Source organism: Oryctolagus cuniculus, chromosome 10 (genome assembly GCF_964237555.1).
Source record: "Oryctolagus cuniculus chromosome 10, mOryCun1.1, whole genome shotgun sequence".
Taxonomy (NCBI): domain Eukaryota; kingdom Metazoa; phylum Chordata; class Mammalia; order Lagomorpha; family Leporidae; genus Oryctolagus; species Oryctolagus cuniculus.
Genome location: NC_091441.1, coordinates 115,808,838 through 115,836,609, shown reverse-complemented (window position 1 = coordinate 115,836,609; position 27,772 = coordinate 115,808,838). Strand labels below are relative to the sequence as shown.

At 51.0% G+C, this 27,772-nt stretch overlaps 1 protein-coding gene across 11 annotated transcripts in view; it reads left to right on the top strand.

Annotated features, from left to right (window-relative positions):
- The window catches only part of ATG7 (autophagy related 7), a 221,684-nt gene that overhangs the window by 1,828 nt on the left and 192,084 nt on the right, over positions 1–27,772 (top strand). For 6 of the 11 annotated variants that reach the window (XR_011379654.1, XR_011379656.1, XM_070051104.1 and 3 more), the window contains exons 2-3: positions 23,917–24,086; positions 24,549–24,603. Coding sequence is in view for 8 of the 11 variants with exons in the window: in XM_070051104.1 (XP_069907205.1) it covers positions 23,927–24,086; positions 24,549–24,603 (215 nt within the window). In the remaining 3 variants the exon portion in view is untranslated. Of the gene's footprint in view, positions 1–23,913; positions 24,087–24,424; positions 24,604–27,772 lie in introns of all 11 variants that reach the window. The other 5 variants (XR_011379655.1, XM_070051105.1, XM_070051102.1 and 2 more) reach the window with 2 other exon arrangements.

Sequence of the window (27,772 nt, the reverse complement as noted above, 5' to 3'; positions counted from 1 at the left end):
TGATGTCTTACCTGCTAGGGCAGACCCCCACCCCTGCGCACATTTTTTGTGAACTTTTGGAAGAAATGCGTGGATTTCAATATTTTTTTTGCCCCCAAATAAACTTGTTTTGTAGTCCCATTTTCCATGAACTTTTCAAGTACGCACATGCACACACATGCCCACTAACTATTTGTTGAGTGACGAAATAAAGTGAGTATTTACATGCCTGTGCGTGCCAGGTATTATTGTAGGGACTGGTGTTCAGCAGTAAAAAAGAAAAAAGGCTTGTTTCATGGAGCCTACCTCTCGCACGGCAGTGGTGGTGGTAGTGATGGCCAATAAACACACTTGCAAGGGTGGCAGATGTTTCAGATCTCGATGAGTGTGACCAAAACAGGCACAGAGAAATGGGATAGACTTTTTTGTGGAAACAGAAGGAGCAGTTTTATTTTTAAAGATTTATTTGTTTGAAAGAGTTACAGAGAGAGACACACACAGAGAGAAAAAGAGATCTTCCATCTGTTGATTGACTCCACAGATGGCCACAATGACCAAGGCTGGGTGAGGCCGAAGCCAGGAGCCTTGGTTGGGGCTCTCACATGGGTGGCCGGGGCCCAAACACTTGGACCAACTTCTGTTGCTTTTCCCAGGCCATCAGCAGGTAGCTGGATCAGAAGTGGAACCTGCACCCATATGGGATGTTTGTATCACGGGTGGTAGCTTTCCCTGCTGTGCCTCAACGCTGGCCCAAAAGGAGCTATTTTAAAAGCTAGCTGGGGAGAGGGGCGGGAGGTCTTGCAGGTTAAGCTGCATCTCGGATCAGAGTGCTGGATTGAGTCCCCACGGCTCCACTTTCCAGCTGGCTTCCTACTACTATGTCCTGGGAGACGGCAGATGATGACTCAAGTGCTTGGGCCCCTGCCACCCACATGGCGGGGTGGAGTTCCTGGCTGTGGGCTGGCCCTGTGCTGGTTATTGCAGACTTTTGGAGTGGGCCAGCAGATGGAAGCTCTGTCTTGCTTTATTTTTCAGGTAGATGAAAGTAAACCTCTGTGCTAGCTGGTCAGGATGAGTCCCCTGAAGAGGTGACCATTGAGCTAACACCTAAATGAAGCAAAAGCCAGACTCGTGAGGGCTCCCATTGCCACACTGCTCCCCTGGTCCCCACCTAGGCACCGGGCTTGTTAAATTGCCTGCAGGTGGGTCTCAGCTGCAACCCTCTGCTCCCTGCTTCTGCTGCCTCCCTTCCCTTCCCCTCCCCGTCCGTTTTCCATGGGTGAGTCCTCCCTGCTCTCAGCTGCGGTTGTTTTGAAACCATTTAAGAAGCGAGTGCTGGACTCTGTTTTTCAACCACAGGTTCCTTTTTCTGACGCTGGCCAGCTTCCCATTATAGAGGATAAGCATGAACATTGGCTAAGCCTCTGCTCTGTGCCTGACCCTGACCCTGTGTTATTGGTTGGGAGCACAACAATGAGGAAGACCCACAGCCCTGTCCTAAAGAAGCTCAACCGATATCCCGGAGGAAGGAGAGGGGGAGGAGAAACGATGGGCCCGCACCCATGTATATAACAACTAGTCCGGGTGCAGACTGGGTTCTCAGTTCTTTTCTGAGATGGCTGTCTGGTCAGTTAGGTGTATTCTTTATTTTTTAAAAAAATTATTTTATTTGGAAGAGTTATAGAGAGAGGTAGAGCCAGGGAGAGAGAGAGAGAGTGGTCTTCCATTCCACTGGCCCATCCCTGAAATGACCGCAGTGGCCAGAGCTGAGCTGATCAGGAGCCAGGAGCCTTCTCCAGGACCCCCACGCGGGTGCAGGGGCCCAAGGACTCGGGCCATCTTCCACTGCTTTCCCAGGCCATAGCAGAGAGCTGGATTGGAAGAGGAACAGCCGGGACTTGAACCGGTACTCATATCAGATGCCGGCACTGCAGCCTGGGGCTTTAACCCAGTAGGCCACAGTGCTGACCCCATAGGTGTATTCTTTAAACTTGGCAAGTGTACTTACAATTCAAAATTAATTAATTAATCCACTATGAATAAAACTAGGAGCTAGGTAAGAGTGATGTGGTATGTGGTGTTGCAGAGGTGTGGTAGAGGGGGAGCTGGGGTGCGTGTAAGCCAAGCTGACGCATCAGAGAAGGCTTCCATGAGGAGGCATTGCTTTATCCCAGGCCTCAAGGATGTGCAGGTGAAGAGTGCGGAAGGTCGTAGGCGAGAATGCGTGGCCTGCAAGTGGCCCACAGGAATTGCCGTGCAGTGTTGCAGGGTGGGGGTGACTGGGCAGGGAAAGAAGTGCACGGGGGAGGATCTGTGGCCTTCACGTGCTAAGGGTAGTGATTTTAGAGTCAGATCCATGTATCCCAGCGTGAGCTTTGCCACAGACCTGGTTTTGTCACCTTGGCCAAGTCATTTCCTCTCTCAGCTCCAGTTCGCTCAGCTGTGAGAAGGGGATATATAAATTAAATGCAGTGATATCGTTACTTACTTTGCACTGGTAGGTAGATTGCAGATAAACACTCCAAGGGCAGGTGTTGTGACACAGAAGGTTAAGCAGGTGCCTGCGATGTCAGCATTCCCAGTGGACACAGTGGCTGCTCTACTTCTGGTCCAGCTCCCTACTAATGAGAGAGTGTTGAAGATGTCCCTAGCACTTGGGACCCTGCCACCCATGTGAGAGACCTGGATGAAACTCCTGGCTTCCGCCTGGCCCAGCCGTGGCCATTGTGACCAGCTGGGGAGTGAACCAGTGGCCAGAACATCTCTCCCTCTCTCTGTAACTCTGCCTTTCAAATAAATTGATACATCTTCAAAAAAAAAAAAAAAAACACTCAATAAAACAGTAGCAGTTAATATTGTCAGGCTAGGAAATTTGGATTTACTTTTAAAGCATAGGGGTGGAGAGCTGGGGACTGGAGAATTTTAACCTGAGCGTGACTGGTCTCGCTGTTTTGGTTCCCGGGTGGCAGTGTGGTGACTGCATTCCCAGGGCAGGATCTACAGGAGACCTGTCAGGGCCCTGCAGCGGATTCAGGTGACAAGATGAGGGCCTGGACAGAACCCGTGCCTGTGGCAGTGGAGCAGGGTGGATCAGTTTGAGAGATAAAGGAGGTGACATTTGCTGGGCTTGATGACTGGTTAGATGACAAGGGAGGGAGCCTAGACTCTGGGGTGTTGCCGGCGTTGAGGACTCTGGGAAGAAGCAGTCACAGAGTTCCTGGCTCTGTGTCTCCTGTTGGTCATCCCTGGCCTCCTCTGAGGTTTTATAGTGAAGCCGTTGGCCTCTCCTCCACTTTAATCCTTGCGAGTGAAGCTCACTAATGAACACCGTCCTCTTCCTCTCCTCTCCACCTCCTGGCGTCCTGCTTCCTCAGTGTAGTTAAGACCTTCTTGTGTAATCAAGGAAGAATAAAGTGGCGCTGCTCTGTGTGGACAGCGTGCGTTCCGTGGTCTTGGCAGATGGGGTAACAGCCTGGTCACTGGGTGGCCGTCCAGTTCCAGACGGATCCCCTTTGGCTTTCCTTCCCTGCCTTGCCCGTCCTGGCTACCAGCCTTGCAGCCTGTCTGTGTCTGAGGGCGTGGTGTGGAAGGATGCCTGCTTCCTGCAGGAGTCCTGCCGTGAGGCCAGCTCTGTGCTTTCCTGGCTTACCCAAGGCAGACACAGCATGCCGTCAGCATTTGCACGCTAGGTTACCCAAAGGTTCACACAAACATGGGATTAAAAGTATGTTTGGTTTGATGTAAAATTTTTAAAAAATCTGCACATAGTTTTCTTATGCACATTTCCTATGTATTATGAAAAAGTTGTTTCCTACCAAACCCATACTTTTAATTTCTTTTTCCCAGAAACTTTTTAAAGAGGCCTCGTGCTGTGTCACCACACAGGTCAGCCAGGCCCTTGGGGCTCCCGGGTGTCCTCGCACAGCTCTCCGAGCTCTGATCTTTCTTTCACGCGTGGTTTTGTGGCTCTCAGCCTCCTGCCGTGCCCTGTGCTTCGTGAAGTTTGCCGCCATGGGCTGAGCGTCCGTATCTTCCTCCCTGCCCTTCGTGGATGTCTCCCACCGACCCTCACTTGGAGTTTTGTTCTCCCTCTCTGGCTTGACCCCATCTCCTCCTGTGCCTCAGAGCCTGGGTCAACCATGTGTTCATTTCCTTATTCATAAACACTTCTCATTTCAAAGTAACCTTGGCTTACTGCTGTTCTGGGAAGACAGGACACCTTCCCACCACACTCTGCCGGGCCCCTCAGGCTGCCTCCTCCTCCTCCTCCCAGGCACACTGCTCGGAAGATTTGTCTGGTGTTGCTTTGTGGGGATGGAGAGCCCTGGCTGGCTCCAGGTAGACTTAGTCCAGGTTCTTGTCTTCCTGCTTCTAAGAAAAGAACCCGGAGACGTAGGTAGAGGTGAACACAAGAGGAGCATTTATTGAAAGGCAGAAAGATAGTACGCACTCGGACATGCACTATCAAGAGAGAGAATTCCCCCACCCAGGCTGGGGTCATCCTCTTGGAGGGTGGGGGTGGTGTTCAGGGCAGGGCCTGATGATGACCCAAAGGAGCCGGGACTGGGGGTGGGGCCACAGCACGCGTGATGGTCTCCAGGAAGGTGTTGCCGTGCCTGGAGCAGGATGGAGAGTGAGGCTTGGCTGCACGCCGAGGAGTGGGTGTGCTGGGCCTTCAGCCATGCCGAATCGGCATGGAAGATGCTAGGCTTTGGGCAGTGTGTGTGGCTTGGGTGTTTGCCGCTCTTAGCGCCTCATCCCTTCCCGACTCTGCCTCACCCACATCATTGCCACTTCTGCTTCCTTCAGTCTTCCTTCTGTGGCCCTGTGGCTGCCCCACTACTCCACAAACCTGTTCTCCCTGAATCCTCAGAGCCCAGTGCTGCCAAACCCAGCGCTGGCCACTCTGACACGCTGATGTCCCTTCACTGAGGCGACCAGTCCTGCTCTGCCCGCTCTGCCTGCTCTGCCCTGCGAGTGAGGGCTTTGCTTTCCTTTGTCTCCCAAGCCTCTGCTTTCTATTTACCCCTGGATTCACCTTCATTTATGTACCCATGACCCCTACTCCGGAGCCCAGATCTCTTCTGAATGCTGCCCTCAAACTCAGCAAGCCCCAAACCTTCGCTGTAAACCTGTCTTTTCCCGTAGTCTTGCCCCGTAGTGGGGCAGCCACAGGGCCACAGAAGGAAGACTGAAGGAAGCAGAAGTGGCCTTAGTAATTGTGTTCCTGGCACCCACACGGGAGACCTGCATTGAGTTCCTGGCTCCCGGCTTTGGCCTGGTCCAGCTCTGGCCATTGCAGGCATTGGAGAGTGAACTAGCAGATGGGAGTTCTTTCCCTGTCGTCTAAAAGAAAGGAAGGGAGAGAGTGAGGGAGGAAGAACAGATCTTTGCTGAGATGCAAAGCATCACTTTTCACCTAATTTCACATTATCTTCATTGTTTGGCTGTCACCCACTTCTGTGGTGTGACTTGGAGCTGCTCGGCTCTGTGCATCTTTCCTTCCTGCCATCTTTCTGGCACCTCCTAGCTGCTAGGGCTGCAGCAAATGCTGGAAAGCAGTGGCGGGATGGGTGGGGGTGGGGATGAAAAGCAGACATGGTCCCTTTCCCATGCAAGTTCTGTTCTACTAGGAAAGACTGACCTTCACATATAGGCAAGACAGTTGCCCCTGCCCCCAGAGGTGCAGACATGACAGAGGACAGTTGACCTGACGAGGAGGTTGGGAGTCAGGGAGGTGATTCCATCCATGTGGCTAAATACAGTGAAAATAAACAGGACAGGGCCAAAGTCCGAGACACAGGCTTAGCCTTCTTAGTTCCTTTCTAAGGAACACTAACTTATTACACAACCAGCCTCTCCTCCAATAAAATTGTTTCATCACTTTTTCATGTCTCTGCTCAGTATCCATTCCTGTGTCTTTGTCTTGTCTGCAAGGATTGCAAGAGCAGCCTGATCAGAGACATTCCCGAGGTCCAGTAGCCTGTGTCTCTAATTCTGTTCTGATCAAGGCAAAAAATGTGCTTACTCTATACTGATTTTTTTCTTGAAGAAACTATTCTGGTCTCTGGTGATTACTCAGGCCTGCTTTAGACAGTGGTGTAGGTTTTGCATGTGCAGCAGCCCACATCAAAGGATGTTTTGGGGGCTGGCGCCATGGCTTACTTGGTTAATCCTCTGCCTGCGGTGCCGCCATCCCATATGGGCACCGGTTCTAGTCCTACCTGCTCCTCTTCCAATCCAGCTCTCTGCTATGGCCTGGGAAAGCAGTAGAAGATGGCCCAAGTGCTTGGGCCCCTGCACCCGCATGGGAGACCTGGAAAAAGTTCCTGGCTCCTGGCTTTGGATCAGCGCAGCTCCGGCCGTTGTGGCTATCTGGGAGTGAACCAACGGAAGGAAGACCTTTCTCTTTGTCTCTGTCTTTCACTATCTGTAACTCTACTTCTCAAACAAATAAATAAATCTTTTTTTTTAAAAAAAGATGTTCTGTTTATATCATAGGCACATTTTTTAAAGAAAGCTTTAATTTAATGAATGCAAATTTCTGGTTTTTTAAAGATTTATTTATTTATTTGAAAGGCAGAGTTACACAGAGAGAAGGAGAGTATGAGAGAGAGAGAGAGAGAGAGAGAGGTCTTCCATCCGCTGGTTCCCTCCCCAGAAGGCTGCAATGGCTGGAGCTGTGCCAATCCGAAGCCAGGAGCCAGGAGCCAGGAGCTTCCTCTGGGTCTCCCACGCAGGAGAAGGGGCTCAAGGAGTTGGGCCATCCTCTACTGCTTTCCCAGGCCATAGCAGAGAACTGGGTCGAAAGTGGAGCAGCTGGGACATGAACCAGCGCCCATATGGGATGCCAACACTGCAGGCAGCGGCTTTACCCGCTACGCCACAGCCCTGGCCCCACTAAGTAAAGATTTCCACAATTTGCACCCCACAGACACACAAAGTATAAAGATTGTTTGAAAACAGTTTTACAGTTAATTCTCATAGTACAGCTCATTAAGGACAGAGGTCCTACATGAGGAGCAAGTGCACAGTGACTCCTGTCGTTGATTTAACAATTGACATTCTTATTTATGACATCAGTGGTCACCCGAGGCTCTTACCATGAGCTGCCAAGGCTATGGAGGCCTTTTGAGTCCACAAACTCCAACCTTATTTAGATAGGGCGACATGCAAAGTGGAAGTTCTCCTCTCCAGAGAAAAGTACCTCCTTTGATGGCCCCTTCTTTCCACTGGGGTCTCACAGAGATCCTTCATGTAGATCATTTCTTGCCAGTGTCTTGGCTTTCCATGCCAAAATGCTCTCATGGGCTTTCCAGCCAGATCCGAATGTCTTGAGGCTGATTCTGAGGTCATAGTGCCGTTCAGGGCATTTGTCCTTCTATGAGTCTGCTGTGTGAACTGCTTCCCATGTTGGAACATTCTCTCCTTTTTAACTCTATCTGTTGTTATTACCAGACACTTGATCTTATTTATGTGATCCCTTTGACACTTAATCCTATCTATATGATCAGTTACACACTTAATATGATCAATTTAGCACATAAGATGCATTAGTACCACCCAGCTTAATGGGATTTGTAGCCCCATGGCAAGGTTTTAGCTTTACCCTTTGGGGTAAGTCCATGGGGATGTTTCATAGGCAGATATTTGTAATGACAGTTTTCTGGTAGACAGGAGTAAAATGTCATGAGCTAACCTAATCCACATATCACAAAACTTTTTTTTTAAAGATTTATTTTACTTATTTGAAAGGCAGAGTTATAGAGACAGAGAGAGGTCTTCCTTCCGTTGTTTTGTTCCCCAAATGGCCTCAATGACTGGAGCTGGGCCAAGCTGAAGCCAGGAGCTTCATCCGGGTCTCCCACATGGGTGCAGGGGCCCAAGGACTTTGGCCATCCTCTGCTGCATTCTCAAGCTCATTAGCAGGGAGCTGGATCAGAAGTGGAGCAGCTGAGACTTGAACCACCTCCTATATAGGATGCCAGTGCTGCAGGCAGTGGCTTAACCTCCTGTGCCACAGTGCTGGCCTCATTGCAGTTCCCTTCCTCCCTCCCTCCCTTCCTTCCTTTCTTCCTTTCAGATTTACTTATTTATTTGAAAGGCAGAGTTACAGAGAAGTAGAGGCAGAGAGAGAGAGAGGTCTTGCTTCTGCTGGTTTTACTCCCCAAATGGCCGCAATGGCTGGAGCTAGGCCAATCTGAAGCTAGGAGCCAGGAGCTTCTTCCAGGTCTCCCATGCGGGTGCAGGGGCCCAAGGACATGGGCCATTTTCCACTGTTTTCCCAGGCCATAGCAGAGAGCTGAGTGGGAAGAGAAGCAGCTGGGACTCGAACCGGCATCCGTATGGGAAGCTAGCCCTGCAGTTGGCAGCTTTACCTGCTATGCCACAGTGCCAGCCCCACACAGTACTTTTCTAAAATAAATAAAATGTCTTGGAGAAAGGGTGCCATTTTCTGATTGTACAGTGATGCCTGGGAGCAAAACCTTCATCCACTGGTCTGTGGATGCAAATAATGCGGGTTCTGCAGGGGTCCAGGTGGCTCGGAGGAAGTGAGGGACACAGCCCCTCCCACCCCCATCCCAGCCATCCTCCTGGCCTCATGTGGTCAGCTGGGACCACAGGAGCAGCTGGCAGCACGGTCACAGAACAAGCTGTCTTGGGCATCCTGGTGACTTGATGTCTTGTGGAGACATTAGTTTGGCTTAGGGGCATCTTGGCTCAGGTAGTTTTTAAGAGGAAGCGAGGCTTCTGGGCCAGGCTGGTTCCCTGCGGGAGTCCTGCATTTTCATCCTTCAGGTGGAGGCCTCCTCCCCGGCCCCCTTTCGGCAGAGAAGGCCTTTTTGCAGCCTTGTGTGTTGTCTGCAGAGCTCCTGACGGGGCAGCGCTTCAGCCCACAGAAGTGCACTGGGTTCCAGAGGCCAAGGCGGCCCCACCCCGCAGCTGCCTTTTGTTCACAGGCACCTGGGAACCGCCCTGCTTTTCGCTTGGGTTGTAGCTTTTTTAAATGACTGCCAGAGCCTGCAGCCCTGCAGCTGGGAAAAGGCGAGCAGAAGCCTGTGCTCCGTCTCGGCCCAGAGAGGGTCCTTGAGAGCCAACTTGTGGCCCTTCATCCTGGCGCTTCTGCTAGGTGACCAGCCCCGTGCCCTCTGAGAAGCTGAGCGGAGTGCCCCGCCCCTTCGCACTTGTTCCTTTGGCTCCTGGATGAGCTGCCGGAGCCTGAGCAGCTCCATTTTCATGATGCCACTGCAGCCACTGCAGGACTCCTGAGAGGGAGGCGGGGCGTTTTTCAGGGAAGCTGAGCCGTGGGAGTCAGGACTGTCGGCAGACACGGGGTGGTGACCAGAGCACAGACAGCAGGTGCCGGCCACTGCCTGCCTCCCCTGTGGGAGGCACCACAGCTGGCGTGCCGCCTGCGTTCTCCGTTGGCCCTCCCAGTGCCTGTCTGGGTTAGGCCTGACTGCCTATTTCTTACAGACCAGATCAGGGTGCAGGGTGAGAGCTTCCCAGGGAGTGAGCAAGCGAGGAGCTGAAACCCCTGTGAGGGCTTAGCTGCCTGCAGACTGGCTTCCTGATGGGCTGTTGCAGCACTCCCTCTGATTTAACACCCTTTCTCTGAACCTTTGAAAACAGGAACGTCCAAGAGAATTTTCAGTATTGTCAGGCTCGGCTGTTCACCTGCCCTCCTAAGGGTTGGTTTCCCTAAAGATCAGTTGCTTTGTTTTGGCTTTTTTTTTTTTCTCTATAGTTGTTTATTTTCACAACTTCACTTCTCGTCCCTGACAGTCCTGCCCTGGCCTGGTATCTGCTGTCTCCAATCCCATTAGACTCCTGTGGAGGGAGAACGGTTGCCAGCCTCGCCCCAGGAAGCACTTCTGCTTCAATTAATTTTGTAAGCAGCAAAGCCAAAATGCCTTCATCTTCAGTGTCTTTAATAACAAAATGCCAGGAGATGTTACAGAAATGATGTTTCATTGAGGCTTCCAATTTAGAGCAAAGGATTTCTTTTCACCAGAGCTGGATTTAAGTGGCTCATCTGCTAGCTGTTGATTGACTGCATGGGGGTTCTTTGAAGGATCGCTGTGCCGTGAATGTAGGGGATTCTGTTCTGTGCTTTTGTTCAGATATGATGTACACATGGTAAAGTAACCTGATCTTCAATGCAAGGAAAATTCTAGAAGTTCATGCAAATGGAATTAAAAGACAAGTGTATTTTGCTGTAAAAAATTTTGAAAAAGTTCATAAAGGGGCCATGTGTTTGGCCTGGTGGTTCAGATGCCAGTTGGGATGTTGCACCTACTGTTGGAGTCCTGAGTTCAGTCCTGATGGAGTGCTGAGTTTAGTTCTGATGGAGTGCTGTGTTCAGTCCTGATGGAGTGCTGAGTTCAGTCCTGATGGAGTGCTGTGTTCAGTCCTGATGGAGTCCTGAGTTCAGTCCTGATGGAGTGCTGAGTTCAGTCCTGATGGAGTGCTGTGTTCAGTCCTGATGGAGTCCTGAGTTCAGTCCTGATGGAGTGCTGAGTTCAGTCCTGATGGAGTGCTGAGTTCAGTCCTAGTGGAGTGCTGAGTTTAGTTCTGATGGAGTGCTGAGTTCAGTCCTGATGGAGTGCTGAGTTCAATCCTGATAGAGTGCTTGTTCAGTCCTGATGGAGTGCTGAGTTCAGTCCTGTTGGAGTGCTGTGTTCAGTCCTGATGGAGTGCTGAGTTCAGTCCTGGTGGAGTGCTGGGTTCAGTCCTGGTGGAGTCCTGAGTTTAGTTCTGATGGAGTGCTGAGTTCAGTCCTGATGGAGTGCTTGTTCAGTCCTGTTGGAGTCCTGTGTTCAGTCCTGATGGAGTGCTGAGTTCAGTCCTGGTGGAGTGCTGGGTTCAGTCCTGGTGGAGTCCTGAGTTTAGTTCTGATGGAGTGCTGAGTTCAGTCCTGATGGAGTGCTTGTTCAGTCCTGATGGAGTGCTAAGTTCAGTCCTGGTGGAGTCCTGTGTTCAGTCCTGATGGAGTGCTGAGTTCAGTCCTGATGGAGCCCTGTGTTCAGTCCTGAGGGAGTGCTGAGTTCAGTCCTGATGGAGTGCTGAGTTTAGTTCTGATGGAGCCCTGTGTTCAGTCCTGATGGAGTGCTGAGTTTAGTTCTGATGGAGTGCTGAGTTCAGTCCTGATGGAGCCCTGTGTTCAGTCCTGAGGGAGTACTGAGTTCAGTCCTGATGGAGTGCTGAGTTTAGTTCTGATGGAGTCCTGTGTTCAGTCCTGATGGAGTGCTGAGTTCAGTCCTGATGGAGTGCTGAGTTCAGTCCTGTTGGAGTGCTGTGTTCAGTCCTGATGGAGCGCTGAGTTCAGTCCTGATGGAGTGCTGAGTTCAGTTCTGACGGAGTGCTGAGTTCAGTCCTGTTGGAGTGCTGAGTTCAGTCCTGATAGAGTGCTTGTTCAGTCCTGTTGGAGTGCTGGGTTCAGTCCTGGTGGAGTGCTGAGTTCAGTCCTGATAGAGTGCTTGTTCAGTCCTGATGGAGTCCTGAGTTCAGTCCTGATGGAGTGCTGAGTTCAGTCCTGGTGGAGTGCTGGGTTCAGTCCTGGTGGAGTCCTGAGTTTAGTTCTGATGGAGTGCTGAGTTCAGTCCTGATGGAGTCCTGAGTTCAGTCCTGATGGAGTGCTGAGTTCAGTCCTGGTGGAGTCCTGTGTTCAGCCCTGGCTCCATTCCCAGTCCCAGCTTCCTGCTAATGGGCACCCTGGGAGCCAGCAGGTGCTGGCTAAGTGATTGGCTCCCTGCCTCCCACTGGGAAGACCCAGACAGAGTTCCTGGCTCCTTGCTTCAGCTTGGCCCAGATGAGACTTTTGGGGCATTTGAGGAGTGAACCAGTAGATGGAAGATCTCGCTCTCTCTCTCTTTTTTTTTTTATACCTTTTTTTCTAGGTAAGTTCATGAGAAATGCATATTGTGCAGAAATTTTGCATAGACTTGACAATTTTTGTGTACCAAAATTTGATTCCCTTTTTTTTTTTTTTTTAATTCCCTTTTCCCACACATGATTTGAAGCTCCTTGTCCGTAGCTCCTGGCTTTCACACAGGCGTGTACCCTGTAGCTTCCAGCCCCTGGAAGGCCTCTTGTCCCCGTCTCAGCCAGCAGCCCACCCCACCCTGGAGTTAAGTGCTGTAACTTCCCTCCCCCGTCTTGTTCCACCTGGTGAACGTAGCAGGGAACTCTGGGTGCTGAAACTGCTCCTCTCGCTGGGAGTGACCTCTGGGAGGTTCCCAGCATTCGTCTTGAGAAGCTGGAAAGCCGCTCTGCTGGGGACCGGCGTGTAGACTGCCGTGTACGTGTGGAGATTACAGCGTGCCCGGAGGCAGACGGGTAACAGAGACAGAAGTGAGGCACTGCCACCGCGGCCCGCCGCGAGGGGTGCAGACGGAGGGGGGGGTCCGCGGCGCTGGATGTGCAGAAATGCCAGGAGGGGATGCTTCTCAGGTGGAGACAGCTGTCAGCTCGCGGTGCAGAGGCCCGGGAGCAGCTCTGGCTTGGCAGGGCCATTTGACGGGGACAGAAAAGCTGAAGGCAGCGGCAGGCGTCGTGGAGAAAGCAGGAAGGAAGCGCCCAAGGTGTGGCCGGCCCCGGACGCAGGCCTCCCCGAAAGCGCACGCGCTCCATCCTGGCTCCGCGGGGCCGCAGCGTGTGCCAGAGTTCTGTGTAGGCCGTGGTCTCCTGTTCACCGAGAGCCGTTTGCTGCGGGACAAGTTGCAAATGTGGCCTTAGAACCGGGCCATGGGGTCCGCCTCGCCCTCAGTAGCCCCTGCTGGGCTCTGCGGCCCTTTAAAAGATCCTGTCAGGGCAGGCGCGTGGTGCAGTTGCCTGTGTCTGGATCACAACACTTGGTTTGAGTCCTGACTGCTCTGCTTCCAGTCCAGCTTCCTGCTGATGACACCCTGGGTTCTAGCAGAGGATGTCTCGAGCACTTTGGTTCCTGCCTCCCATGGAAGGGTTAAGTTCCAGGCTCCAGGCTTCAGCCTAGCCCGGCCTTGGTTATTGTGGGCCTTTGGAATGTGAACTGGCCGATGGAAGACCTTTCTTTCTTTCTATCTCTGCCTCTCTGTCTTTTCAGCCTCTCTCTCTCCCACTGCCCTTTCAAATAAAATGAAAATGAATAAAAATTTTAAATTAAATTAAAAGATTGTCTCAAGCGTGGTAGTCTCTATAAACAAAGTGTATTATTGACAACTTCAAGAATCAAAAATTAACAGGTTTTAAGATCATCTGGTTCCAAGGGTTATCAGACCCCCATCCTGTGGTCACTTCCTGCCCAAGGCCTCCTTTTGTGCTGTCTCTGATCTAAGAATGATTTTATGTTTTTCATAGGTTGTAAGACATACTTTAAAGATGCGGCAGAGGATTATGTAACAGGAGCTGTCTGTGGCCTGTGAAGCCTGAGTAGTTTCTGTCTGCCCCCTTTCAGGAAAGCCTGCCAACCGCTGGCCTCTCCTCCCTGCTGACACAGGGATCCTTTACACAGCTGCACTTGGCAAACACGCCTGAACACTTCCCCTGATGGGAAATTCATTGTCCTTCCGATCAATCTATTTCCTATTTGGACAGCTCAGGCTAGTAGTAATTTTTAAACCCTGCGGAAGCTTGTCTTATCATTTTGCATCCATTCCATTGGCTTCTTGTAGAAGAAGAGAGCTATTATTTTGTGTCAACGTTTCTGAGCCTTGATTATATTTGGCACTGTGCTGAGTGCAGAAAAGAGAGGAGTGAGATGAGGCTTTGTGTAAGGTTACCTCCTCAGATGCCAGGTGCGATTTCTTGGAACCAAGAGATCGGTTATTGAGGCTTTTTTTCTTTATCGTTCCTTTTTTTTTTTTTTTTTAAAGAGTTATTTATTTATTTATTTATTTGAAAGTCAGACTTACACAGAGAGAAGGAGAGGCAGAGAGAGAGAGGATTAACCTACTGCGCCATGGCGCTGGCCCCATAAACACATCTTTTAATTTCACTTTGCATGAACTTTCTGAAGTACCCTGGTATGCAGAATTACAAAAAGATTAGGTAAAATAACTAAAGGACAAATGTCCTAACCCAGTGGTAAGAAAAAAAAGGGGGACTGGTGCTGTGGCATAGCAGGTAAACCCACCACCTGTAGTGCCAGCATACCAAGATCCGGCTGCTCCACTTCTGATGCAGCTCTCTGCCATGGCCTGGGGAAGCAGAAGATGGCCCAAGGTTTTGGGCCCCTACACCCATGTGAGAGACCTGGAGGAAGCTCCTGGCTCCTGGCTCCGGATCAGCACAGCTCCAGCCATTGTGGTCAATTGGGAGTGAACCAATGGATAGATGACATTTCTCTCTGTTTCTCCCTCTCACTGTCTGTAACTCTACCTCTCAAATAAGTAAATAAAATCTTTAAAAAATTGTTTGTTTTGGTGCAGAAACTTATGAAATCGAAGCTTACAAGGATTCTGGAAGAAAAACTACATGGATTTCAAGAATTCTTTACACCAAAATAAACATTTTTATTTTTACTTTATTTTATTTTAAAGATTTATTTATTTGAGAGACAGAGTGACAGAGAGAGAGAGGGAGAGACATAGAGCAAGTTCTTCCATCCACTGGTTCACTCCTCAAATGACTGCATTGGCCAGGGCTGGGCCAGCCCAAAGCCAGGAGCCAGGAGCTTCTTCCGGGTCTCCCACATGGTGCAGGGGTCCAAGGACTTGGGCCATCTTCCACTGTCCTTCCTAGGCCATTAGCAGGGAGCTGGATGGGAAGTGGAATAGCCGGGACTGGAACTAGCATCCATATGGGATGCTGGTGTTGCAGGTGGTGGCTTAACCTGCTACAACACAGTGCCAGCCCCAAACTCATCTGTGGACAGTGAGAGAGAGAGACAGAGAGAAAGGTCTTCCTTTTGCTGTTGGTTCACACTCCAGTGGCCGCCGCGGCCGGTGCGCCGTGGCTGGCGTACCGCGCTGATCCGATGGCAGGAGCGAGGTACTTCTCCTGGTCTCCCATGGGGTGCAGGGCCCAAGCACTTGGGCCATCCTCCACTGCACTCCCTGGCCACAGCAGAGAGCTGGCCTGGAAGAGGGGCAACCGGGACAGAATCTGGCACCCCGACTGGGACTAGAACCCGGTGTGCCGGCGCCGTAAGGCGGAGGATTAGCCTAGTGAGCCACGGCGCCGGCCCAAACTCATCTTTTAATTTCATTTTCCATGAACTTTTCCGAATGTCCTCATACACAATACAAAATTTAAAAGGCAAAAAGGTTATCCAGTGAGAGTGAGCTTACACACCGCGTCCTCTGCCCCTCTCTGTGTTCGTTCCTGGGAGGCCGCTACTGTTACCTTTCCTTCCCGTGAGCATTTGACCTTCAAGAGCAGCACTAAGGAAAGCCCCAGCTCCGCTGGACGGCAGCTTTCAGTCCTGGTCACTCACTGGGATTGCCTGAGCTCCCTCCTGGAGGCTGCTGTGTGGGACTGAGTTGTATGTTCGCGAATGTCTGAAGCTTGCCCAGAGTTTGGAGGGTGGACACAGCCCAGGGTAGGGGTGGGGAGTGCTGTCGCTCAGCCAGGTGCCCCGTTGTTTGACGTCCGTCTCGACTGGATTGATTGCTGCTGGGATTCTTGTCATTATGGTGTTGACTCCTCGTCAGAGCTGTTGGAAGTGACACAATCCTGTCTTGTGTGATCCCTGGTTTCATATCCTGTGCCAGAAACAGTTTGAAGTAATGGGACAGGCATTTGGTGCAGCAGCCTGAGTCAACACTTGGGATCCCCCCGCATCCCGTATCAGCATGCCTGGTTCTAGTCCTGGCTCTTGGCTTCCCATCCAGCTGCCTGCTGATGTGTACCCTGGGAGGCCGCTGATGATGGTGCAGGTACTTCAGCCCTGGAGGCCCAGCTAGAGTTCCAGGCTCTGGGCTTTTGCCTGACCCAGCCCTGGCTCTTGTGGGCATCTGGGGAGTGAACCAGCAGATGAATGATCTCTCTTTCATTCTTGCTCTCTTGGCCTTTCAAATAAGATGAAAATAAATAAATAACATTTTTAAAAATTAGTTTGGGATAAAATTGAGCCACATTTCTATTGATGCCTCTGCAGTTTCTTCCCTTGAGTGTGTCTGAATGTAGTGTTGAAATGTGATAGAAGTCATCTTTTAGCTTTCTAAGCTAATCAGGAACCGAGATCTCCCCTGTGCTGTCCAGGTCATCTGGGCAAGCCTTACTTTTAGGACAGCAGGTAATGGTTGGAATTTGATTAGTTCCACATAAATAACCATACCTGGGTTCACTACCCCCCCCCCCACCTTTTCTGAATTTTCTTATTGAATTTTCCCTTCCTGTTTAGGGGCCATGGTGGTGTGACATAGATGTATGTGTAGGTTCGTAGGTGAATCATTTATCCCAGAACAGCCTATTTAGATGTTTCCCGCACATTCCTCATCACACCTTGCTGCCGGTGCTTAAAACCTCCGTGTTTCCTTAGCCTGTTGCGTAGCAGGCTGCTCCAGCAGCTGAACGGCAGCAGGCTCTTGTGTTCTGTGCAGGATTTCTCAGCAGACAGAGAGGTTGGAACGTGCTGGAAGGCTGTGCCTGTTACACAGATTACTTTCTCAGTGCGCCTGTCTGTTATCATGATCGGTGTCTTTTTCTACGGCCTTATGAAGTCTGCCTGACACTACAGATCGTCTGTTACCTTCTCGGCAGTCACCCTGAGTCACTTGTCCCCAGCTGCTCAGTGCGGAAGAACAGTTTTCTTCTTGTCTCTGGGATCCTCATCTCGATGACCTTAGCAGGCCGCCACAGTTATGATAAAGTAGGTCACGCTTGACCTTTAAGAATGTTGAGGTGGCTCACACACGTGGCGCCCGATGATCTGTCACATCTAGCATTTCAGTTGAGCTTCCTTTGGACCGCTGTCTGCTGCTGTCCTCGTTTCCTTCCGTCTAGGGTGAGGGCTCTGGGCATGGCCTTTCATTTCCTTGTGGAGAGGAGAGATTCACAGTGATTGGTTGTCTTTTAGCATCCGTGCGCTAATGGAGCAGTGGTATAAAGGTTCTGAAAAGAGCTTGCTTCCTTTAAGGCAGTGCCGTGATGAGACAGGGGCTTGGAAGCCAGCAGGCCTGGGCCATAACTGAAGCTGTCCTACCTCCGAGCTGTGATTTTGGGCAGTTTATGTAACCTCTCTGTGCCTCAGTTTTCTTTTCTGTAAAGTGGGTGTAATTTAAGCACTCTGGGGTGGTTGTGAGAGCGATATGTAAAATGTTTAGTGCTTGGCACGCAGTAAACATTCAGCTAAGCAGTCTCTACTATTACTGTTGCTGTTATTTAAATAATTTTTTAAAATGTTGTCCAAGGAGCACGTACGGGTTGTCTGGCCATATCCAGGGTGCTTGGGACCAGGAGTTTCCGACTGTGAGGTTTTTTTTTTAATTTTGTAATATTTGCATACTCTGGATGAGATGCTTTGTGGGTAGGACCCAGCACTGAACACGAAGTCCATTTATGCTTCATTTACATCTTTTTTTTTTTTTTTTTGGACAGGCAGAGTTAGAGAGAGAGAGAGAAACAGAGAGAAAGGTCTTCCTTCTGTTGGTTCACCCCCTAAATGGCTGCTGCAACTGGCGTGTTACGCCGATCCGAAGCCAGGAGCCAGGTGCTTCTCCTGGTCTCCCATGGGGTGCAGGGCCCAAGCACTTGGGCCATCCTCCACTGCACTCCCTGGCCACAGCAGAGAGCTGGACTGGAAGAGGGGCAACTGGGACAGTACCAACTCCCCAACCGGAAGTAGAACCCGGTGTGCCAGCGCCACAGGCAGAGGATTAGCCTAGTGAGCCACGGCACCAGCCTCATTTACATCTTATACACATAGATGGAAAGTAATTTTTTTTAAGAATTTATTTTATTTTATTGAAAGAGTTACAGAGAGGCAGAGCCAGAGAGAGAGGTCTTCCATCTGGTAGTTCACTCCCCAAATGGCTGCAACAGCCAGAGCTGAGCTGATTTGAAGCCAGGAGCCAGAAGCTTCTTCCAGGTCTCCCACATGGGTGAGGGGGCCTAAGGACTTGGGCCATCTTCTACTGCTTTCCCAGGCCATAGCAGAGAGCCAGATCAGAAGAGGAGCAGCCAGTACTTGAACTGGCACACACAGGGGATGCTGGCACTGCAGGCTGGTCTTTAACTTGCTGCGCCACAGCGCCGGCCCCTGGAACGTAATTTTATACAGTAGTTTAAAGAACTTTTGTGGGAAACAGCTTGTCCACATTGAACCGACAGACTTGTGGTGTCACGTCGGTACTCAGAAAGTGGGGAGTTCTGGAGCATTTCAGGTTTCAGGTTTTTGGACTGGGGAGGCTCCGCATACAGTCCATGGTGATAAATGCTCTAAGTAACGTTTCTCTCTGTCGCCATGGCAGAGGGCCCCGTGGATAGGAGCTGTGAGTGTGAGTGACTGCTTCGTACATGAGAAGGAATTTTCTTGGTAGAGAAGGGAAAAGATTTCCTAGGAGTGCTGGTTAGGTGGAAAGGTGCCGAGACCAGCAGTGCCTTACTCCATGTGGTCAGGTCTGTGAGGCATGTGTGTAGGTATGTGGGTCTGTAGGTATGTATGTGTATAAGTAGGTAGGTAGGTAGGTGTGTGTATATGTATATGTAATAGGTGTGTATGTATGAAGGTATGCATGTATGTAGGTATGCATGTATGTAGGTATGCATGTGTGCAGGTAGGTATGTGTGTAGGTATGCATGTGTGTAGGTATGCATGTATGAAGGTATGCATGTGTGCAGGTATGCATGTGTGTAGGTATGCATGTATGTAGGTATGCATGTGTGCAGGTAGGTATGTGTGTAGGTGTGTTTGCACATAGGTATGTAGGTAGAAGATATGTATGTATGTAGGTAGGTGTGTATGTAGGCATTTATGTATGTGGATATGTAGGTCGGTAGGTGTATAGTTGTGTGTATATTTAGGTGTGTATGTATGTAGACATTTGTGTGTGTGATTATGTAAGCCGGTAGGTAGGTATGTATATGAGTAGGTATGTTTATGTGTATGTAGGTCTGTAAGTATGTATGTATATACTTTATCTGAAAGACAGAGAGAGACAGACATGGAGCTCCGATCTGCTTGTTTATGCTCCAGATGCCCTCAGTGGTCTGAGCTGGGTCAGACCAAACCCAGGAGCCAGAAACTTTTTTGGGTGTCCCACATGTGGCAGGGACAAGTACTGGGGTCATCCCCTGCTGCCTCCCAGAGTGTGCATTAGCAGGAAGTTGGATTGGACATGGATGAGCTGGAACTCATACCTAGGCACTCTGACTTGGGATACTAAGTTAAACCGAAACAGCTGCTGTGCCAAACACCCATGGTATGGCCTAAGAGGCTTTAGTTGTTTGTTTGTTTCTTTTAAACAAGGGCGCCCTCTTGTTTGGAGGAGACAGTGGCCTGAGGGTGAGGTACTGCAGATGTTGAAGTGGGAGGTGCAAGAAGAGGGGGTGAGCTTCCAGGCAAGGGAAGAAGGGAGCCCACCTGGACCAGAAGCATCAGTTAGCCTGAGGCACGTGGACTTTGAGGAACTTCAGTGTGAACCCAGGACCCCCATTGCTAGCCACAGGCCTTGTGCCAATTTCTTACTCTTTGAACCTCCGTTTCTTCAACTGGAGTGTCCCAGGCTCCTGGGAGAGCAGAATTCCGGGGGCAGCCCTGCTGCCTTGCCTGCCCTGACTGGCGCTTGGTAACTGTTGCCTTCTTATCCCAGGAGCTGTTCAAGGTTGAACCTCTGGGGATTAGTGCTTTATTCCATGTGGAAGAGAGGAAAATTGAAGGTGACTTTGAGTTTCCTTTCTGGATCTGGTGTTCTGCTAAGGAGACCAGGAAATAAAGACAAGAGGGCAGGGTTTTGGGAAGAGACAGGTTGAGTTTTGGATTTGTTGCATTTGAGATCTAAGTCTTGGCTTTAAGAGACAAATCAATGGCTGGTGGATCGATGGAAATTGTGTTGAAAAGGAAAGATTTTGCTTTGGGGAAGAGCTTATAGACTAAAGAGAAGGCTGAACCTGGAATCCCTCACAGACCAGCAGCAGAGAGAACGTGCTAGGTGCACTGCCAAGGGGGAGAGGAGAAAGGCCCGGCAAACAAAGCAGCAGGCTGGAGAGTCCTCCTTCCCATGTGGGTCCTGAGTCCCGTTTCCCCGCGAGGCGCTGGAACCTCAGCATCGGTGTCCACGAGCTCTGCAGGGGCCTGTGGGAACGCTCAGAGTGGCCTCGAAGAAGGAGTGAGAATGCCGAGGGTGCACTTAAATACGTGTGGTGTGATTTAGGAGGGGCTTCCAAAGTGAGCGTGCCTGTGCCCCGCAGGCAGCACGGTGGTGCCTGCAGGTGTCAGCATCCCTGGGCGCTGGGCGGGCTCCCGGCTGCGGCCCACACCCCGTCCCTTCTCCCTTCCACAGGCAACTCTGTTTTTAAGAAGCCTTCAAGGTGATGAAAGTTTGCAAAGCCTTGGGCAGGCACTGTGTGGCCATGTGAGGCTGCAAACCCTAGGAGGCAGTGGGGAACTTTGGGGACAGTGTCGTGCTGTCCTTCAAGGTCATTGAAGCTTATTGATTATACGGAAAAATGTTTTGTTATTGCCATTCCCACCTCTGGTGTTCTGTTTGGTTTTCTCAATCTGTTAAGCCCCCATTGTGAATTTTTCTTTCATTCACAACTGGACATCTGTTGTCAAAGCATATTTTTAAATGTGGAGAACACATTGAGCCTGCTGAAAAGCAGCTGCCCGTGGGAGCCCAGGAGCAAACTAACCTGCCTCCTGGAACTTGCCGTGGACGGTCAGGTGCTCCCCAGCGGTAATCCTGCCTTTTCAGCCTGTTCTCTTTTTAGCAATTTTCTATCAAATTGCGTTTTAGGAAGACACTGCTGAGTTCCTCTTAAGCTTCAGAATTCAGTGGCATTGACCGTTCATTTTCTCTGACTTCTCGTGGCCTTTGATCACTCCTCTTCTCACAGTTTCTAATTGCCTTGGGTCAGCGATGCAGCGTCCTGGTGCTCCAACTATTCCTGTCTTCATCGTGCTGGGTCTCAAATTCCTGAGGCAGTGTGACTTCACAAAAAAAATGAGATTTACGTTGGCTCACAGAGAGCAGGTGGGCCCCAGGGGCTTGACCTCTGGTGTTGGCATTCTTGCTGGCCTGCGGCGTCACGTGGCAAGAGGCAGGGAGCATGCACAAGTCTCTCTTTGTGGTCGTTTGCAAAGCCTTCAGGATCGTCATGGGGACTCCACCCTCACAACCCATTCCACTGTAGTCACTTCTCAAAGGCCTCACTGTGGTGTGAATGGGTTACGAATTGGCAAACTATGTATGGGTGATCGCTAAGTCCTGAGGTCACAGATCGGTGCGGCTAGGAGGCTGGAGGCTTGCTCCAGTTATGGCGCCTCTTGGGAGGTGGACATACGGGAGGTCCTTCGGTCAGTGGGACGCGCCCTTGGAAGGTAGTTCCTGCGAGGTTTGCTGTGTGTCAGCCTGGGCCGGGCCTGGCCCTTCTCGCTCGCTGCCTCCTGGCCCCCCTTGTTCCTTCCTCTGCACATGCTCTGCCGTGTGTCCTCTGGGCTCACAGGATGTATGAACCAGCGGGGTCCACCTGGTCTTGGACTCCAAACCTTCAAAACTGGAAGCCCAGATAAGCCTCCTTCCTCCCCTGGAAGCTTGCCTCAGGCGTTTCATTGCAGCTCACCACTACAGGTGTCCCAGCTGGGCTCGGCGTCTGCTCTCTAGGACCACAGCATATGACTTCAGGGTTAACTTGGTGAGTGCCAGGGCCACATGCCATGTTGACGCCTGCCCACGGGACCCACCCCAGCTCTTACCTCAGTGTCGGTGACTCGTGAGCCTCTCTGGGTCCAGCTTCTGGTGCCAGCCCATTTCCTGGCACCAGCTTCACCGTCGCCTCCCACTGTGCATACCGTGTATTCTTCCAGGACAACTCTGCCTCTGAGACGTGTCCTTCTCCAGGCCAGCCACGGCTCGGCACACCCAGGGCTTGTTCCTCTCTTGTTCCTTGAATTGACCAAGACTCCAGTTTTTTCTCTCAAACATATCCCCAGTGAAGGCCTCCTCCTGTCCACTGTTGCTTTCTCCCAGGTTGTCACAGACCCTTAGACACCTAGCTACGTTGCCCGTGTCAAAGGAAAGTTTCCTTAAATCAGTTAGATTTAACAGCAGTTGAGAAAAATAAGGCAGAACCATGGTGCCTGGGTGGGCAGCTCCCAGAACCAGAGTTGCGGAGATTTATGGGAAAATAGACCCTGGGGTTATTGCCTAATTGTGGGCACCTTAATTGGGTAAGTGGACACAAGACTTTGTGCAGTCGGCCCAAGCTCAGTGCTGTGATTCTACTCTCTACTGGTGTGGTCTGTTGGGCCCGGGGAAGGTGCCCAGTCCAAACCCATGGCCTCCCAGACAACGCTCTTTAATACCTGTCTTTCTCTTTCGAGGCCCTTTTACCGCGGCACGTGTGCCACACTGCCTGTGCAGGCACCACTGAATTGCCTCAGCCGCGGGTTTGCGGCGTCTCCGTGCGTGCTCACCTGCAGCCTGTTGAGCTTTGTGTGCGCTGCCGCACGGCCAGTCTCACGCTTTTCCCGTCTGCGCCCTCCCAGTTCCTCTGCTCCTCTGCCACCCTTCCCAGCATGCCTCAGTGCCCGTCTCTCCACAGAACCTTTCTCCTTCACCCTCCTCCCCTTGATTCTCAGCACGTGCCGCGTAGCGCACTGGCCTTGTGTTCCGTCACAGAGTGCTGTCGGCCCACAGCCCTCATCTCTAGTCCAGACACCCAGCCAGTGGGAAGAACCTCAGTCATTTTAATAATCTTGGCACAAAACGCAGGCAAACTTTCTCGAGCGGATTGGAATTGTCCTTTATTCGCGTACCCCGTCAGTGGGACTTCATCCATTCTGCGGTGGCAGTGCTGGTGCCTCGCCGCGGGGCACTGGGTTGGGGCGGGGAGCCAGGGGCCCGTCAGTCTGTGCCTCCTGGGGCTGCCAGGTTCCTCCAGGATTGTGCTTCTCAAAGCAGGGTGTGTGGCCGGTGCCATGGCTCACTAGACTAATCCTCCGCCTGCAGCACCGGCACCCCGGGTTCTAGTCCTGGTTGGGGCACCAGATTCTGTCGCGGTTGCTCCTCTTCCAGTCTAGTTCTCTGCTGTGGCCTGGGAAGGCAATGGAGGGTGGCCCAGGTGCTTGGGCCCTGCACCCGCATGGGAGACCAGGAGAAGCACCTGGCTCCTGGCTTCGGATCGGTGCAGCGCACTGGCTGTAGCAGCCATTTGAAGGGTAACTCTGCCTGTGAAAAAAAAAAAGCAGGGTGTGTGTGTATGTGTGTGTGTGCGTGCATGCCCGTGCACACCCAAGAGGAAGATGCACAGAAGTTGTGCCCAAAAGGGTTACTTAGAAAACCCACTGGGGTCACAGGGAGGCTAACCCTGACAGCACAGGCAACCACTCAGGATGGCTTTCCCAGTTTTGTATTGTGTGAAATCAAGCCAGTCACAAAGAGACAAATGCAGTGTGATTCTCCTCATGCCAGCTGGCCAGCAGTCCAGCTCCTAGAGAGAGAGAGAGCAGCGGTGGTTGCCTGAGGGCATGGGACTTGCTGTCTAAAGGTGTGGAGGCCCAGCTTCACTAGATGAAGTATTCTGTGTCCGTGTCGGAACACTGTCTGTGGCCTCAGTCCTGCTGAACCACCCCCTCAGAATGGCCAGGACACAAAAAGAAGTAATTCAAAACACGAAAATGCCAATTAGATGTTTTGTGGGGTTTGGGGGCCACAATTAAAAAAAAAAAAGTCATAGTGCCAATCCCTCTCATTACCCTTTGCTTGTTTGAGTTCCGCTTCATCACCGCCGGTCCTTCTCACCACATTTGCCTGGCTCTACCATCATGTCGTGTTCTGTCCTGTTTCTCAGCAGGCAGCCAAGAATGGCAGCAGCTACGGGTGACCCCGGCCTCTCCAAACTGCAGTTTGCCCCCTTCAGCAGTGCCCTGGACGTGGGCTTCTGGCACGAGCTGACGCAGAAGAAGCTGAATGAGTATCGGCTGGATGAGGCGCCCAAGGACATTAAGGGTTATTACTACAATGGTAGGTGACAGTGAGCCCCTCGCCCCTCGCCCCTCACCCTCTGCCACCTCTCTCTCCTGCAGTGCGGTGTCAGTCACCTTGATTTTACAGGTGACTTTCGAGCCCTGGTCATTTGCATTTCTTTGCCCAGGTTGTGGGGAGAGGAATGGGGTGCTGAAGCCCGAGTTGTCAGGCCACATTTTGCCCATCACCCAGCACTGCTGGGAGGAGCTGGGGGAGGCTGGAAATACTGATGTTTCCAGTGCATCTATTTTTATATTCTTGGCAAATCCCTTGTATTCACGAGAGCTGTGTCACATTCTGCCAGTATCTGTTCAGATGTTGTTTGTGTATCATAGATGATCGGAAATTGGACGGAGCACTTTGGGCTCGACAAAGAGAACAGAGCTCTTCACAAACGCTTTTGTTAGGAATGCTGCTATTTCTGACTTTAATTGAAAATACGATGATGCTTCTGTCCAGGTGATTCTGCCGGGCTGCCAGCTCGCTTAACGTTGGAGTTCAGTGCTTTTGACATGTGAGTATTTATTGATTCACGATCTAAAGTGAAGAACCCCGTTGATTTCTGGAGAGGAGGGAGTGTCCTTTACTTTGCTGCAAGTGGACCCCGGGAAGAGCTAAGGTGCCCCTGGGGAGGTCGAACATGGCCCTCCTACTCTTCCCATCAAGACAAGTGCTGGATGCTTGGGGCCCTCCGCTTCACTTTCTCATTGGAAAAAATGATTATTTTTCAGAGCTCATTAGGGCCAAGTACCATCTAGATTAATTAAGACTTAGATAACATCCCTCCTGATTCCAATTGTAGTTAATATTTTGTGATGCTTTATGATGCCTCTTGAGTTACGCCTTCAACTGCTGGTCCCTGGGCATCCGTCACTGAGCGTTTATTAGGCTAGTTCTGTATGCCAGCCACCTCGTAAGGCATTAACGGCATCCATGTGGAAATGTGACACGAACATCCTCAAAGTATCTTTTTACCCTCTTGGGAGCTGTGGGGAGAGGAGAGTACCTCCTGAGCACCTGCGTAGCTAGGCAGTTTCTTGAGCATATGCCTGGTGTGCTGCTGCTCTCTTTGTCAAATGAGACCGAAATGGGTCCAAAGGTGAGAGGGCCTGCTAAAGGTCACACGTCGCAGGGGTGAGAGAAAGATAAAAAAGCGTTCAGATAGGTGTTTCTGAGATCCCGTCTGAGTAGCTAGGGGGGTTTCCTTCTACAGTAGAGACCTGCGAGGGGATACGATTTCCAGAGGAGGTTAAGTTTGTTTCAGGGCATGTTGTGTTTGAGATTTGCAGTGCCCACGTCCAGGGGCGTTGGGGTCAGCCCCTGCCGAGGAGCTAGGCTGTGCATGAGGATCAGCCAGGGGGCGGAGTGTGGCGCAGCCTTTACCACACCAGTTGGGACGTCCCCATTCCATTATCAGGGTACCTGGGTTGGAGTTCCAGTTCTGCTCCTGATTCCAGCTCCTGCTAATGTGCACCCTAGGAGACAGCAGGTGATGGCTCAAGTAGTTGGGTCCTTCTCTCCCACATGAGAGACTTGTATTGAGTTTCTAGCTCCCAGCTCCTGGCTTCAGCCTGCTCCAGCCTCAGCTATTGTGGGGCTGGCTTGCTCGCTCACTCTCTTTCTCTGTGTGTGTCTGCGTCTCAAATAAAAAAGACAAAAATATCCCTGGAGTTTAAAAAGCTCAAAAAATTGGTGCATTTTATTCCTTTATTTCAATCAAATTGCAAATTCAAAAGCATCACATAAATCCAAAACAGTTTTAGGTTTGTTTTCTTTTTTTTTTTTTTTTTTTAAGATTTATTTAAAAAGCAGAGTTACAGAGATGCAGAGGCAGAGAGAGAGATAAAGGTCTTCCATCTGCTGATTCACTCCCCAAATGGCCACAACAGCTGGAGCTAGGCCAATCCGAAGCCAGGAGCTAGGAGCTTCTTCCAGGTCTCTCACGTGGGTGCAGGGGCCCAAGGACTTGGGCCATCTTCTACTGCTTTCCCAGGCCATAACAGAAGTAGAGGAGCTGGGCTTCAAACCCGTATGGAATGCCGGCTCAGCAGGTGGCAGCCCTACCCGCTGTGCCACCAGGCCGGCCCCAGCTTTGCTTTGTTTAAACACTGTGTGTGGGTGTTTCTTGCGTCTTTCTGAGCTTTCTTGGTCCATCAGAAATCCCTTATGATTACTTGTTGTCCAAACACATTAAAGCCTGATAGTCTCTCTGCCGTTTTGGCAACGGCTAGCTTCCTTTTGGAGCAGTTACAGTCTAATGAAGAAAATACTGAAAATGTGCAAACATTGAGCCATCTGCAGGTGATGGGCGGGCTCTCAGTGCTCTAGTTTTGATCGAGTCTGAAACGTCCCGTCTTCAGCTCATGCTAGTGCTTGTGCTGCCTGGTTCACTCCCCAGATGGTTGCAATGGCAGGAGCTGCGCCAGTCCGAAGCCAGGAGTCAAGAGCCTCTTCCAAGGCTCCCACGCGGGTGCAGGGGCCCAAGGACTTGGGCCATCTTCCACTGCTTTCCCAGGCCATAGCAGAGAGCTGAATCGGAAGAGGAGCAGCCGGGACTAGAACCGGCGCCCAAATGGGATACCGGCACTGCAGGTGGTAGCTTTACCTGGTACACCACAGCGCTGGCCCTGTCCCTTTGGTTTTTTGCAGCTTCATTTATCTCATCTTTGAGTTGGGTGCTGGGCTTCTAATGTTCCTTCTGTGATTTTTCCAAGTCCTTCTTTCTTAGGGGGATTGAAAAGTTTAATGAAGGCATTTGGGATTCCTCCAAGGGCATGGATTGTTTACATCCAGATGAGCTCTGTTATTACCATTCCAGCCCTGTTTTCTTTTTAAAGATTTTTTGATTTATTTATTTATTTGAGAGCTAGAGCTACATACCGAGAGAGGAAGAGACAGAGAGAAAGGTCTTCCATCTGCTGGTTTTCTCCCCAAATGGCCGCAATGGCTGGAGCTAGACCACTCTGAAGCCAGGAGCATCCTCTGGATTTCCCATGTGGGTGCAGGGGCCCAAGCACTTGGGCCATCCTCCAATGCTTTCCCGGGCCGAAAGAGCTGGATTGGAAGAGGAGCAGCCAGGACACAAACCAGTGTTCATATGGGATGCCGGTGCCGCAGGCACTTAGCCTGCTACACCACAGCACCGGCCCTCTAGCCCTGTTTTCACCGCTACATTTCTGCATGGGCATGTAGGGAAAATGTCTATGAATGTATCCATCAGACAGCAGTGTCACGACATGCAGGATGTGTTGGCATCAGGAGTACAAAGCCTTACGAGATACATTCCCAGAGACCCCTGTAGCGTAAGAGAGTGTCTGGGTGCTGGGAGGTGTGAAGGGGTAATCATTACTCAGGACTCCTGTTGATGGCCTGCTCTGGGTCTCGGCAGTAGAGCGTAGTAGGCGGTGGGCACACAGAGAGGAATGAGACGGAGCTCAGGAACCCACTGTCCTGGTGCTCGTCTGTGGATGCCTGGAGTGTCTCAGTCTCACAGGGCACCAGATAAATCCCCTTTGCACCGAGTTCCTGGAAGTTTTAAGAATTGCTGCTACAGTTAGCAACACTAGATCCTTTTCTCTGAATTCTGTTCGGTGCGTTGTCAGTCAAGTGGCATTTTCTCAAGCAGCAGCCATTGTGAGACCCCCAGAACAGAAGGGCCCAGTACAGAGGAAGTTTGTTTCTTG